This window comes from Eucalyptus grandis, chromosome 3 (genome assembly GCF_016545825.1).
Source record: "Eucalyptus grandis isolate ANBG69807.140 chromosome 3, ASM1654582v1, whole genome shotgun sequence".
NCBI lineage: Eukaryota > Viridiplantae > Streptophyta > Magnoliopsida > Myrtales > Myrtaceae > Eucalyptus > Eucalyptus grandis.
The window spans coordinates 54,739,318-54,754,034 of NC_052614.1; the positions used below are offsets into that span (position 1 = coordinate 54,739,318).

A 14,717-nucleotide genomic window follows, 5' to 3' on the forward strand; every position below is an offset into this window, starting at 1 on the left:
CGATATTCAGCAAACTTACGAGCATCAATAGTCGAATCCCATGCTGGTTCAGATAAAGCAAGCTGGTCCCATATGGCATGCATGGAAGAAAGAAATTCATAAATAGACTGATCTATCTCTTGACACATGCGATGTAAGTTCCCTAATAGTTGATATTGATAAGCAATATCTGATGTGGAATAACGACCAGCAAGAAGATCCCAGGCTCCCTTTGCTGTATTTAGACGACCGAACTGAAGTTTGATAGATGGAATCGAAGTATTTCGAAACCACATGAGTATTTGGTGATTCTTGCTCTCCCACTCCTCCAATCCTTTAACAAATTTATCATCATCCTCTTCGACGGCCTAACAAGGCTCGCGAAGACTTCCAGTGACATAACGCCAAAGCTTACGTCCCCTTAGAAAACTTGACATTTCTTGAGCCCATAGAATATAATTTGATCCATTTAGGATGGTCTGAATAGGCATTGAGACTTTTAATTTGTCCATGATAGGCTATTTACTAGTAAACTCAATCGATTCTTGAATGAATTTGAAAAAAACTGATATTTGTAGAGCTGATATGAAGAAAATAAGGCTGAAAATAGACTAAGAACATCGAAATACCTCAAGAACCGGTCTAGAAATGCCAAGAACCGGTCGGAAAATGGCCAAACCAGTCGGAAAACCTTGAGAACCGTTCGGAAAATGGATGAACCGGTCAGGAAAGAGAGCTAACCGGTCGGAAAATGGCCGAACCGGTCGGAAAATAGCTTAACCGGTCGGAAAACACCGTAAACCGGTTGGGTCAACATCGGTCAATGGATGTCGCGACGAGGTCAACGGCTATTAGCGACGAAGATGACGTGGGATGACGTCACTGCTTATCACGGACGTTGCACATGCAATGATGATGTCACTGATGCACGCATAGGTCACGTGCGAGCTGTGGCGTGTGTACCTCATGCTTGCAGAGGGTTGACTGGCGCGTGAGGGCGCGTGGATCTCACGTGCAGAGGCTTTGGGTGGCTTGTGAGGGCGCATGGATAACTTTTCGGTGACGTTCATTGTTGTTCTGGACTCGTGGGAGAATGTAGAACTTGTCTATGGTGGTTTTCGGTTGAAAATTAGAAGAATTGTCTTCGAAAGTTCCACCCGCAATCGACGGCGTCGGTGGTCGTCGGTAGTCCTGTAGCACGGCGGAGCGTGGTGGCGTGTGTGGCTTCTCTCTGTGGTAGATGATGAATTTTCAAGGTGCTACGACAATAGCAACCACCTTCTCAAACAAAACCTCGCTCTGATACTATGATAGAATATAGTGGAAAGTTGAATTTCTGTATATTGTAGTGTGTGTAATACTGATAATACAAGAGCCTATTTATAGGCTGTTCTAGGGATCTATCTAAAGTAATAAAATATTACAATACCATAATCAAATCAATTATAATCGATATGAAATCAATTATAATCAATCAGGAAAATAAATATCTCTAACATCCTAAGATAAATATCTCTAACATTCAAAATGGGGTTCAACTGGGCTGAGTTTGACCATTTTAAAGTTCTAGGTCATGGAGTGTGTACCAACAGGGCACATGGTGGTTGAGAGTGAACAAGATGCCTACGATTTTCACAACAGATAGCTGAAGTAAGTAGGGTTCGATATGATTTATGTAGCGCCCTTCCTTTTACCGAGTGCTTTTTTTATATTAGTAATAGTAAATATTACTTTGCGGATACTCAGTTATTTCACACATCGTAAAATTGGCTATCATTTACATCTTTTTTTTTCTTTTCAATGCAAATTGAATGTAGCTCCACAGACAATGTGCAAAATCCCACAATTTTCTGAAGAAGAGAAGAAGAATTGGATCAGATTCTCCATGGTGGATCAAACTGTTAAGAATGATGAAACTGAGAAGACGATTTTTGAGATTTCCTTTGTTGCTTCGTGATGCAAAAAGTTGAAGAGTTTTACAGGCAGTGCGATCCTGATTAGCTTTTCATTTCTTCTGCCTCGTGGGGTTGTGGTTTTACTAAATTTTTGTGTCGTGAATTTGTTCGTTGATAGGAATTAGCCGTACCGCTACTTTTTATTTTTTTGCTGATGCGATCTTATAGTAACTTGAATTTGGAGACTTTGTTATACGTGTTTCGAGTGAGTTTCCCTTTGCAAATGCATGACAGGCTAAAAAGGAAAGGGGAGTTTGAGCTTTTTGTTTGGTTTGTTACTTGATTTCATGCAGTGTGTTTGCTAAGTAACATAACATGAAGACGTGTATTCTCAAGAAACTTCTCATTAGCGTTCTTATGTTTCTCTAATTTCCCACCTCTGCAAAGTGACTCTTTTTGGATTTTCAATTTGCTTTGGATCATTTGAATTCTGCAGCTTCCCTTTTCTTTGTTGTGAGACTATTGGTGATAGTTGTTTCCCTGGACTTTAATGTGGAATCATTTTAACGAAGAGTCTGTTTAAACATAGAAGATCAGTTCCATCAATTCATGACCCCTTGCATATGTAGTTTCATAGCAATGACGACGACCAATTTTGGCATTAAATGTCTTAAAAACATCTTCTTTCTTTTAGTTGTTACTTACCGGTGAGCAGATAGAAACTTATTTTGCCACTTATTTACTTGTAGCGTTGCTCTCAGTTGAAATATTTAAGCTATAAGGAGGCTAAGCGGTACACTTGTATGTCTAGTTTTATGATAAGCGATGCAATGATAAAACCAGCCAATATATAACCCTTGCTGGCAAAACCCTTGATTGATAAAGCTTTTCCCAGGTTAATTCTATATGATGCTTTTTAATTTTAAGAATCGGCAATATTACTTCTTTCTTGCTAATACATTCCAACCAATAAAGGACCATACTTTGGGGCAGAGTAACTTCTGTCGCTCCTCTTACATGACAAATATTGACTCGAGTTCAAACGGACATATGTTCTGGACAAGTTAAGGTACATTGCTTTTGTACTAAATGCCGCAACTCTAACACGTCGTTTGATTGCTCACTCTTGAATTTAGCTGTGACTCATTGGCCCTCCACTGTATTTTTTGTTGGTCATCAAAATGTTCTGTGAAAATAAACAACATAAGCTAGGCCTGTGCATCTTCTGTAAAATAATGTGCTTTATCCGCTACTTGAATCTGAGGATGATTTTTTAATGGTTCTTATTAGCTAAAAATTTCATGCTTTCTGTTTATGAAACTTGAAATGGACTGCAGAACATGTTATTTGATGCGGCAGCTTGTTAGAAGGGAGGGATATACTATCAACAATACCATTCGATTCCTTCTGCTGTATCTAGATTTTGTTGAGCCCTTTTTTTTTAAATCATTGTGCTTTCTGGACATTTTCTTGTTTATCTACATGACCCAACTAGTAATTTCAATCTTCTGACGTACTTGTACATGTTCTGTTTGGGCTTCTATGTAATTCCTCCTCCTCCGCTTTAGAGATGGAGAAGCTTTGCCTTTATGGATTTCCAAGAGAGCAGTGGGAAGTCAACTTACCTGCGGAAGAGGTGCCACCTGAGCCTCCAGAACTTGCCCTCGGCATCATTTTTGCCAGAGATGGGATGCAAGAGAAGGACTGGTTGTCGATGGTTGCAGTTCCAGTGACGCATGGCTACTTTCTGTTGTTAGAAATTTGCGGAAAATCAAGATCCTGATTATCAGGATTGAATGCGGAAGCCTGTAAACTTCTGTGCTAACCTCCAGCCATTGATGAAGTTGAGAACAGAGTGCCCGTCGAACCACCACGAGGAGGAGGTGGAGGAGGACACGCGGGCGCCGGGGGAGGACGGGGCGCTGGGAAATTCTAAATGCTGTCCAAATTTTTTGTTCTTCTTGTGCATAATCAAGAAAGCACATGGCAGGGAAATTCTAATCACACAAAGACAAAGTTGCATGTCAAGACTATTCTTATTCTCCCCCTTGAGATTTCCTACATGAGATGTCGATGGCATAGTCGAAATTGAAATCTAAATGCTGTCCAAATTTTTTGTTCTTCTCATGCATAATCAAGAAAGCACATGGCAGGGAAATTCTAATCACATGAAGACAAAGTTGCATGTCGAGACTATTCTTATTCTCCCCTTGAGATTTCCTACATAAGACGTCAATGGCATAGTCGAAATTGAAATCTAAATGCCGTCCAAATTTTTTGTTCTTCTCATGCATAATCAAGAAAGCAGGCGGAAAGACACTACAAAAAACTTAACTCAAGACGCCGACACTTAAGTGCCATAACTTTAAAACGGTGTACTTAAGTGCCACTTTTTTTTTTCGAGTGGGACACTTAAGTGCCACTTCCCAGGCGACCCTTGCCGGAAATCCTACGTGTGATATTTTATTATTTTTTTGCCTACGTGGCTGTGAGCTCCAAATCAAAGCATAAAAATTAAAAAAAATTTAAAAATTAAAATTTTTAATTTTAAAAAATTTTAAAACTTTTTTTAAAAAAAAGAAAATTTTAAAAATTTTAATTTTAAAAATTTTAAAATTTTAATTTTAAAAAATTAAAAAATTTTAAAAATAAGAAAATTTTAAAAATTTTAATTTTAAAAAAATTTTAAAAAATAAGAAAATTTTAAAAATTTTAATTTTAAAAAAATTTAAAAAAAAAATTTAAAAAAAGAAAATTTTAAAAATTTTAATTTTAAAAAATTAAAAAAATTAAAAAATTAAAAAAAAGAAAATTTTAAAAATTTTAATTTTAAAAATTTTAAAAATTTAAAAAAAACTAAATTTTTTTAAAAAATTTAAAAATTTAAGAAAATAATAAAATTTAAAAAATTTTAATTTTAAAAAATTTAAAAATTTTAATTTTAAAAAATTTAAAAATTTTAAAAATAATAATAAGAAAATTTAAAAATTAAAAATTAAAAAAAGGGGGAGGCGGCGGCGGCGGAGGTGGCGGTGGTGAGGGAGCCGGGCGGTGGCGGCGGCGGAGGTGGCGGTGTTCGGCCTCCCACTCCCCACTTTTTATAATTTTTTTTAATTTTAATTTTTTAAAAATTTTCTTAATTTTTAAAAAAATTTAAAATTTTCTTAAATTAAAAAAAATTAAAATTTTTTAATTTAAAAAAATAAATTTTCTTAATTTTTTAAATTTTTTTAAAATTTTCTTAATTTTTTAAAATTTTTAAATTTTTTAAAAAATTTTAAAATTTTCTTAATTTTTTTTAATTTTTTTAATTTTTCTTATTTTTTAAAATTTTAAAAATTTTAACATTTTTAAAATTTTTCTTAATTTTTAAAATTTTTAAAATTTTCTTAATTTTTAAATTTTTTTCTTAATTTTTAAATTTTTTCTTAATTTTAAAATTTTTCTTAATTTTTAAAAAATTTTAAATTTTTCTTATTTTTTTAAATTTTTTTGAATATTTTAAATCTAATTTAATTAATTTATATACTATTATTTACACGTAGACGTGAAACGGCGTCGTTTTTGCATTTTCTCCGCCACGTCGCGTGCAAAACGACGCCGTTTGGGACCGAGCTCACGGAAAGTCGCCACGTCAGCTATTTGGCCGGATTTTCACGAGTGGCACTTAAGTGTCCCATTTTACTCCGATGATGGCACTTAAGTGTACCATTTTAAAGCTTATGGCACTTAAGTGTCCTTGCGTCTTAAAAGCTTATGACTCACTCCAGGTGTCCGCACTCCAAGAAAGCACATGGCAGGGAAATTCTAATCACACGAAGACAAAGTTGCATGTCGAGACTATTCTTATTCTCCCCCTTGAGATTTCCTACATAAGACGTCGATGGCATAGTCGAAATTGAAATCTAAATGCCGTCCAAATTTTTTGTTCTTCTCGTGCATAATCAAGAAAGCAGATGGCAGGGAAATTTTAATCACACGAAGTCGAAGTCAAAGAATCCTGGTCACCCAAGAAAGTCAAGAGAAAAATGTCATTATCATTATTATAAATGATATAACGCAACATATTGTTATTTATTAATATTAGATTCTCCGGACAGGGAACATAGACTGATTGCTCTATATGAACAGGAACGAACCGCCCACCGACTTCGTAGCAGCCCAGCAGGCGATGAAATGTTGAACGGTCAACATAAGAACCCCATTGGGTGATAAAGAAAATAAAGAAACGTTAGAACCACATGTTCTATACGTCAACGTCTTTAAAACAATTTTGCAAGGAGAAAAGTGAGGTTAAAGAAAGCAAATTGCAATTCGACCTTCCCAACATGCGACGACTTAGTCATAACAACTTACGGCGAATCTTCCCAGTTCTTGCTGCAATGTTCAAATGGCAACACCAAACTATAAAACCGATGAGCAATATCGATCAACCTCACATTGCACCGTCTTCAAATCTTCACCACCATATTCTTAGTATCAATCCTTGTTGTTCGTTCTTAACAGAATACAAGCTACGAACGAAATGGCCGCGAACCTCTTCACTCCATGCCAGATGGGCAAGTTCGATCTCTCTCACAGGATAGTGCTAGCACCTTTGACGAGATGCAGAGCGATCAATGGGATTCCATTGCCGGTGCATGCAGAGTACTATGCGCAAAGAACGACCAAGGGTGGTTTTCTCATCACCGAAGGCACCCTCATCTCTGACACGGCCGCTGGGTACGTCCTTTTGTCCTGAGATCAAGCTGTCTTGTATATATCACGCAGAAAGGAACTGATTTTCTACATACCGATGTACACCTGAGCACCGCAAGCTATTTATACCCTATTCATTGCTTGATAGCAAGTAATATCGCTTTGGATCATAGGAGGATCTTTAACTTTGAGAAATATAATGTTGTTAAACCAGGTTTCCAGGTACTCCTGGGATTTACACTGAAGAGCAAGTCAAAGCATGGAAGAAGGTGGTGGATGCTGTTCATTCCAAGGGCGGCATCATCTTCTGTCAACTTTGGCACGTTGGTCGTGCCTCCAACCGTGGTACTAAATTCATTTTCTCAAACCGATGTCACAAAATATCTCTGTAGCTCCCCCATATATCACATAATCACGACCTGCACTATTTGAATTGACAATCTGTTTTTGCTGTTATACTTTTTTCCTACTTTGGCAATGTTAACTTATTAAATTTCACCTTCTATACTTGTTTCTAACAACAATTGGTATTATATTATGGTGATTGTATTAGTTTATCAACCTGATGGAGGTGCTCCGATTTCATCGACAAATCAATCCATCTCCAATAAATGGAAAATCATCATGCCCGACGGGACTCTCGATGTTCCTCACAAACCAAGAGCTCTCCAAACACACGAAGTATGGCAGGTTATCGAGCAATATCGCCAAGTAGCTGCAAATGCCATTCGAGCAGGTTAGTCCATGAACTATAATCATATCGTGATAGATGCTAAAATTACTTGTATTTACTTTGTTTGTTGCACATAAGTATTAATAATCAAGTCGATTTCCACTTTAGGTTTTGATGGTGTTGAGGTGCATGGAGCACATGGCTATCTCATTGATCAATTCTTAAAGGACTCAGTCAATGATAGAGTAGATGAATTTGGAGGATCAATTGAGAATAGATGCAGATTCTTGATGGAGATCATCAAAGTGGTAGCAGGAGAAGTTGGCACTGATCGAACGGGAGTTAGAATCTCACCAGTGATTGAACACATGGATGCCACAGACTCCGATCCACTCAAGCTAGGCCTATCGGTCATCGAGAGATTGAACAAGTTCCAAAATGAGATAGGCTCCAAACTCGCATATCTCCATGTGACTCAACCTCGATACACAATCAATGGCACGAAGAATTACGGCAAACAAGAGGAGGATGAAGAAGCTCGATTGATGAGAACTTGGAGGAGAGCTTATCAAGGTACTTTCATGTTGAGCGGCGGCTTCACACGAGAGCTCGGGATGAAGGCTTTGGCTGGAGGAGATGCGGACTTGATATCGTATGGTCGACTCTTCATCTCTAACCCTGATTTGGTCTACCGATTCAAGGTGGATGGACCATTGAATGGTTACAACAGAGATACATTTTATACTCAAGATCCAGTTATTGGTTACATAGATTACCCATTTCTTGACCAAGAAAATGGGGAAGTGACACACTAGTAAATGAAAATGCTACTGGTGTGTTTGTACTCCTAGGAACTTTGGGTTACATTGTACAAGTTAAAGCACCAAAGAGGATCGAAGAAATAATACAACTAGTTCATTGCATATACCTTATGTCCGTGATAAGAGGGAACACGGTTTGTACATTATAGAGTCAATTACATAGAGTCTGTTGAATAATTATATCTCCTTGTTCAACAAACTATAATTCTCTTTTGTATTGTACTTGTTCGTATATTTTGATTATTAATAAAAATACGTAAAATAATATAATCAATTATGGTGAAACTGATGTTCATGTGCTTTTTTTTTGGGGGGCGGTAAGAGGTAACACCCATCTGGGTTGTTGTAGAGTTTGTAGCGGGAACGTGGAAAAAAGAGTCCAAGGGAAAAACGGAAGGGAACTATTTATTTGAAATATAAGAGCGCCATGTAAGTGTTAAAAAAATGACCAATGCGATGAACCGAGAAAGGCTTTGAAAGAAGTTGAAGAGAAAATAAAGAAGATGAAAAATGGAGATCGAAGACGTAGAGATTTGTGTGTATTCTATTGTCTTCAATAATTAATCTGATGTACAGCCTTAATAGTTACAATACAAGGTGTATGAATGAAAGGAAATTAAGGATCCTATAAATCAATCTAATCTAGATCTAATCTTAATTGTTCAGTACAAATCATAATCGGATCAAAATCGGATTAAATCCTCTGTTAAAGCCGCATATCTTCTAACATTCACCTTCAAGCTAGTGGCTTGTATATGTCTAAGACACCAAGCTTGTTCAATAGATATGTGTGCAGTCTTTGACATAGAGATTTGGTGAAAATGTTCAGAGGCTGTTCTGTCATCACAATCCCTCTCGTTTCAGTGACTTCTTCTAAGATTTTATATTGTGTAAAGTGACAATCCATCTATATCCTTGGTTCTCCAAGTTTGAGAGCCGCATCGTTATCACATAATAGTTTTGTTGCCCCTTGTACTTGTATTCCAAGATCTTTAAGAATACCTCGTATCCATACTATTTGACAGGTAGCTCCATATGTACGAGTTCAAGGTGAGGAAGTGCGTGCGCAGGAGGTCGAACGACTGGACGGAGTGACCGTACGCGCAGGCCGGCGAGAAGGCTCGTCGCCGGTTCCTCTACTCCGGCACTGCATGTCCCGATTTCCGCAAAGGTAAGAAAAACAGTAACAAGCGATGCAGAAGAGAAAAATTAAAAAAAACTGCATTTTCTCGCGCGGTTTTGTTTGGATCTGTAAATATATCAGGATTCAGGAGTGCCCAGGTGCCCCAGTTTTGGTACTCGGCGATTTGTTTAAAGAAGATTGAATTTTTTTTACCCATTTTGGATTATTTTAAGGATTCTCGGTTGGATTAAGGAAGATGGGCGGTTTTGCCTTTTTCTTTTATTTTGTTTTATACTATCGATGCAAGATATTCAGTTAATATTTGCACCATTCCGAGATTTACCAAACGAAGAAAAATGAAATCTTTTCGTTAATTTCCGATCGGGTTTTGAGACGGTCAAATGAGACATTTTTGGCCAAAATGTCGACTCTGATTCCAGGCCTTGCATGTTGTATGCATAATTTTAAAACATTTCATCGCGAATTATGCGGGATTTTTGGGTTTTCAGTGTGACGAAATTTGATTAAATTCAGTTTTTATTCAAGTGAGATTTTCTCGATTTTGCGCAGGTGCGTGCAAGAAGGGCGACTCGTGCGAGTTCGCTCACGGCGTGTTCGAGTGCTGGCTCCACCCGGAGCGATACCGGACGCAGGCGTGCAAGGACGGGCAGAGCTGCCGCCGCCGCGTCTGCTTCTTCGCCCACTCCCCCGACCAGCTCCGTGTCCTCCCCCGCCAGCAGCAGCAGCAGCAGTAGCAGCACAGCCCCAAGAGCGCCACCGACTCCGAGTTCGGGTCCATGGTCCGCCCCTGCGCCGCCGCCGCGGCCGCCTTCGACTCCTACTTCACCAAGCCGTGGTCGGCCTCCTTCATATCCTCGCCCACCTCGATCCTGACCACCTCGTCGCCCCCGATCTCGCCCCCGATCTCGCCCCCGAACCAACGCGGCGGCTGCTGCGGGTCGCCCGGATCGGTGAGCGAGCTGGTGGCATGCATGAGGAACATGCAGATCGCCAAGATGAAGATGAGCCCCTGCGGGCAGATGGCGGGGTCCTCTTCGGGTCCCTGCTCCGACCCGGGTGCCACCTGGCAGCGCCGGTGACTCCGAGGGCCGAGTCGTCGCCGCGGTATGGGCAACTCGGCGGCGGAGGCGGGCTCTTTGATCTGGGGGAGTCTCACCATCGCTGCGAGGAGGAGCCCCTGATGGAGAGGGTCGAGTCTGGGAGAGATTTGAGGGCCAAGATGTACGCGAAGCTCAGCAAGGGGAACTCCCTCGATGGCGCCAACCTTGTCGGGCCCGGTTCCGGTCCGGACGTGGGGTGGGTCTCTGAGCTGGTCATGTGAAGGCCGAAGAAGCAGCTTCGAGTCCTCCCCGAGTCGACTCGGAGCTCGAATTTTGTTTGGGTCGAAAGAAGTGATTTTTTGGGGCCGATGGGCCGTGTTCGGCAATCGGGTGACCTGTTGATTAATCTCTGACTCGGATGTGTGAATATATCTCGTGTTCATTTCCATTGTTGATGATGATTACCTTCCTTCTTCTCAAGGTGTAAATATTGGCTGGCGGGAGAGAGATTTCAAGTCTCTGTTTTGTGGTCCGATGACTTTCCAGTTACCTCTCTTTGTAAATGAAGTTTCAGTAAGCATTCTTAAAATATTCGCAATGCAATTGCAGATTTCTGTATAGGAAGAAACAAGAACGTGGAAGTTCAATCTGGGGTTGGCTTTTTGGGGCTTGTATCGTTGATTATCGTTTTCTGGTCAAGTCCTTGAAATCTCTGTATCGTCTCATTTTCTCGGTTTATAAATGCTAATTTCCCTTTCATGAGTGCTCTGTTCTTTACTCTGTTCTTGGCTCTGTTCATGCTTTCTTCCTTGTTCGGACTACAGTGAGAGGAATTAGTCACATCATTAGCACAGTGATTACGAGATCAAGAGTGGGGATTAAAGAAACATATCTCTCCATCCGACTCTGTCCCCAGCATGCGGAAAGACCGGTTCAGCACCTGGGTTTATCTCCCAACTCGGTATAATAGATAAAGAAAAACCAGATGAGGTTCTTGATGTGGACGTGTTTGGGTTGAGTTGATAAGAGCGGATGATCCCCGTCCTTATCTGCTAAAGCTTTTTCTCGCCTTTTCCCGGTTTTGAAAAATGGAAGATTTGATCACAGTAATCAGGAGATCTTCTTTTGTCGTGCCACTTGCGTTTTGACTGGAGTGTGTTGATGATGATGATGATGAATTAGGTGGGGGAATGGGACAAGACATGGTCAAGCAGCGACCGTGTAGCATTGGCTCCCCCACCTTGCGAAACGGTCTGCTCTGCGTTATCTTATGTACATTGGTTAATCTCGTCGTTTGAAATGGGTTTGTAATAAGAAACAGGTTCTCTCTGCTTCAACAATGGAGCTCTCTCTCTACCGCCTGAGTAGCATCCTCCTCCCTTATGGGTAGGTCTCCTTTCTGAAGCTCTGAAATCCCTCCGCATCGTCCTTCATTTGCCTTTTTCCCACCCCAGCACCGATGAAACAGAGAACATTGGAGTTGGAAAACCCTAATCCCATCCCTCTTTCACTCGCATACACTTAAACCCTAAAACCCAGAGTCTCACCATTGCCTCCATTCCCCGATTTCCATTACTTTCACTCACCACAGCACCCATTCCATTTTCACTCCCCCTTCTGTCTACTCCGCCGAATCTGTATCCTCTCACCCCCGCACCCCGTTCTGTCTTCTCCATTTACCACATCACCCCCTCCTGTGCTCTCCGTAGGATCAGAGCTCCCTTCATCCATATTTAGATCTTGCTCTACACAGGAAAAATCTATTTCCAGTAGCGCTGCTACTCCCAGAAGCATGGAAAATCAGTATGACGAAGAGAAAAGATTGGCTGCCCTCTGCAGAAGTCTGGGCGATTTATGGACTGAGGAAGATGTGGTGGATATCCCAGGTGAAATCTCTGCAGAAAATCTGTTAGCAAGTCGTAAAACTTTATATGGAAAGTTCTTTCAAAAGCCTAGTGTTAATTTCAATGCTTTTATCACCACCATGAAAAAAGTTTGGAGGAACGAAAGCTTTACCTGTGCTGTAATAGAGCCTGTATACTACTCATTTTCCTTCCAATCGGAGGCTGAAAAATAGCGAATATTAGACACAGGGCCGTGGTCTTTCTCAAACAATTTATTGGTTCTAAAACAGTGCGATCCCGACACCCATGATATCGTTATGATTTCAACCACTGTGACTTCTGGGTAAATCTAGTTGGCCTCCCCTATGGGAGAGTTACATATGAGGCAGTTATGGGCATTGCATCAAAAATCGGAGAGGTTGTGGAAGTGCAATTAGAAGCGAAAGGGAACAACAATCACAAGGTGGGCAGGGCCAGAATTAAGCTGAATTTGGAAATTCCTTTGAAAACTGGAGTTCTTGTAAATCTTGACAATAAAAGTTTGTGGGTAGAATTTAAGTATGAAAGGCTCCCGCATTATTGCTATTCATGTGGGAGAATTGACCATTATGCGACATTTTGCCAAGAAATACCATATGAAGAAACAGGGCTAGCAAAGAACTTACCAGGCCGCTATGGTCATTGGCTACGAGCGGAAGCGCGGGAGCTTAGTCCTTATGGGAAAATCTTCTATGGTAAACAAGAATATCAACATGAGGAAGAGGAGAGTGTGCCCGAAACCCCTATTCCACTGGTCCCTACAACAGAATAGCAACAACAGGATCAATATTTGCAGCAAACACAACCATTCGGACTAGTGGAAAATGCAGGGAATTCATGCTCCCAAGAATGCAACTATCATCCTCCTTCTCAAGCACTAGTTATCTTGGAAGAAAAGGGCCCTAAAAAAAGAGGAAGTAGCTGCCTTGATGAGGAATCTGTCCTGGTACTATGTGAGGAACAGAGGAAGGCAATTGAAGCAGAAATGGTTGACAGCCTTGCAGGGAAGGGACAGAACAAAGAGAAAACCAAAGGTGCCAAACTTTCCTCTTCAAAAAAAGGCAAACGATTCTGTCCTTATGGTGCTTAAACATCCAAGAAAGCAGCGGTTGATACCACGCAGCTAGTGGAAACCCCTATTCGTGTGATTAACAAGTCTGACCAATGGGCTTTGGTGGCTAGCCCTAATAAGCCACCCACTCCTCCATGAAGATTTTAAGCTGGAATTGTCAAGGGCTGGGCAATCCCTTGACAATTCAAGCTTCGAGAGTCCTAGTGACTCAGGAAAGGCCCAATATTGTCTTCATTATGGAGACAAAAAAATCAGGAGCAAAAGGTGCTAAGGCTACGGAGGAGGCTTAATTTCCACCACTATTTCTTAGTGAATCCAGAAGGCATAGCAGGGGGTTTAGCAATCTTTTGGGATGATAAGGTAACTATGTTTATTGACTCTTACACAGAAAATGTTATCTTCACTCAATGCCAACAACAAGCAAACAACCAGCGTATGTTCATCACGTTTACACATGCTCCAAATGACTTTCAGGAGAGAAATAGATTATGGGAGAATATTTATCAGCAAAGTCTAAATTATCATCTCCCTTGGTTGTGTATGGGCGATTTCAATGAGATCCTATATCATTGGGAGAAAATAGGCAAGAAAATAGCAGAAACTTATCGACTTACATCATTTAGAGATTTCTTGTATAAATGTTCTCTGCTGGATTTGGAATGTAAGGGGTGTGCCTTTACCTGGACCAATAACAGAGAGGGTGAAAATCTGGTCAAGAAGCATTTAGATAGAGTATTATGCAGTTCAGAATGGCGCATTAACTATCCCAAAGTTGAATGTATTGCATTACCTGCCATTGGTTCCAACCACTCCCCAATTATTCTTGAGACCAACCCTCCGAGGAAAAGAAAAAGGAAGTGCTTTAGATACGAAGCTTTCTGGGCAGAGGAGGAGGATTGTATGACACTAGTAAGGGATACTTGGACTGAACCGACTCTCCAACAGCTTTGCGTGGCGGAGAAACTGCAGATAGTGTCACAAAAGTTGTTAAAATGGAGCCAGAACAAATTCACTAATGCTAGAAAGAGGATCACATGGCTGAATCGCGAGCTACAGAACTTAATGAACGGTACAGGCACTTTCAATGAGAGCAATGCAGCAAAGAAATTAATCAAAGAAATTGATCAGTTGTGGAGACAAGAAGAAATGTATTGGGGAATGCGGTCTAGAATCAATTGGTTGAACTGGGGGGATAAAAACACCAAATTCTTCCATGCCACAACTATCCAGAGGAGAATTAGAAACCAGATATCAATGTTGAAAAATGCAGAAAATGTCTGGGTGCGGGAAGAGCAGCAGCTAAAAGATATGACCGGTACATATTTCCAAAAACTATACGAGTCAGTGGGGCCTCGAAATTTCCAGCCCCTCTTACAACAAATTCCAGCTTTGGTAGATGTGGGAATGAATTGAAGACTCGTTGAATCTGTTAGTATGGAGGAAATCAAAATAGCAATGCAGCAGTTAGGAGCCAATAAAGCTCCTGGACCAGATGGTATGCATGGCCTTTTT

At 40.3% G+C, this 14,717-nt stretch overlaps 3 protein-coding genes across 3 annotated transcripts; all 3 read left to right on the forward strand.

Moving 5' to 3' along the window:
- The first annotated feature begins 3,444 nt into the window (after positions 1–3,444).
- LOC104437968 (12-oxophytodienoate reductase 3) lies at positions 3,445–8,060 on the forward strand. The gene is made up of 6 exons (XM_010051030.3): positions 3,445–3,603; positions 3,707–3,828; positions 6,381–6,596; positions 6,787–6,917; positions 7,126–7,308; positions 7,414–8,060. Exons 1-6 carry the CDS (start codon positions 3,445–3,447, stop codon positions 8,058–8,060), a joined length of 1,458 nt encoding a protein of 485 aa, XP_010049332.2.
- Positions 8,061–9,142: 1,082 nt separating this feature from the next.
- On the forward strand, positions 9,143–11,005 carry LOC104440064. Its single transcript, XM_018870289.2, has 2 exons — positions 9,143–9,237; positions 9,760–11,005. The coding sequence occupies exons 1-2, from the start codon at positions 9,218–9,220 to the stop codon at positions 10,529–10,531; spliced, it is 792 nt and encodes a 263-aa protein (XP_018725834.2). The 5' UTR covers positions 9,143–9,217; the 3' UTR covers positions 10,532–11,005.
- Positions 11,006–12,042: 1,037 nt separating this feature from the next.
- Positions 12,043–12,905, forward strand: LOC120291971. Its single transcript, XM_039309798.1, has 2 exons — positions 12,043–12,136; positions 12,448–12,905. The coding sequence occupies exons 1-2, from the start codon at positions 12,043–12,045 to the stop codon at positions 12,903–12,905; spliced, it is 552 nt and encodes a 183-aa protein (XP_039165732.1).
- Positions 12,906–14,717: the final 1,812 nt, after the last annotated feature.

Bases quoted from the DNA above. Each gene is read 5' to 3' on its own strand.
- LOC104437968 (XM_010051030.3), top strand. From the start codon at position 3,445: ATGGAGAAGCTTTGCCTTTATGGATTTCCAAGAGAGCAGTGGGAAGTC. The intron at 3,829-6,380 runs GTTCTTCTTGTG...CGTTCTTAACAG, and splicing joins AAATGCTGTCCAAATTTTTT to AATACAAGCTACGAACGAAA. The intron at 6,597-6,786 runs GTACGTCCTTTT...TTGTTAAACCAG, and splicing joins ATCTCTGACACGGCCGCTGG to GTTTCCAGGTACTCCTGGGA.
- LOC104440064 (XM_018870289.2), top strand. From the start codon at position 9,218: ATGTCCCGATTTCCGCAAAG. The intron at 9,238-9,759 runs GTAAGAAAAACA...GATTTTGCGCAG, and splicing joins ATGTCCCGATTTCCGCAAAG to GTGCGTGCAAGAAGGGCGAC.
- LOC120291971 (XM_039309798.1), top strand. From the start codon at position 12,043: ATGGAAAATCAGTATGACGAAGAGAAAAGATTGGCTGCCCTCTGCAGA. The intron at 12,137-12,447 runs GTGAAATCTCTG...GGGTAAATCTAG, and splicing joins AGATGTGGTGGATATCCCAG to TTGGCCTCCCCTATGGGAGA.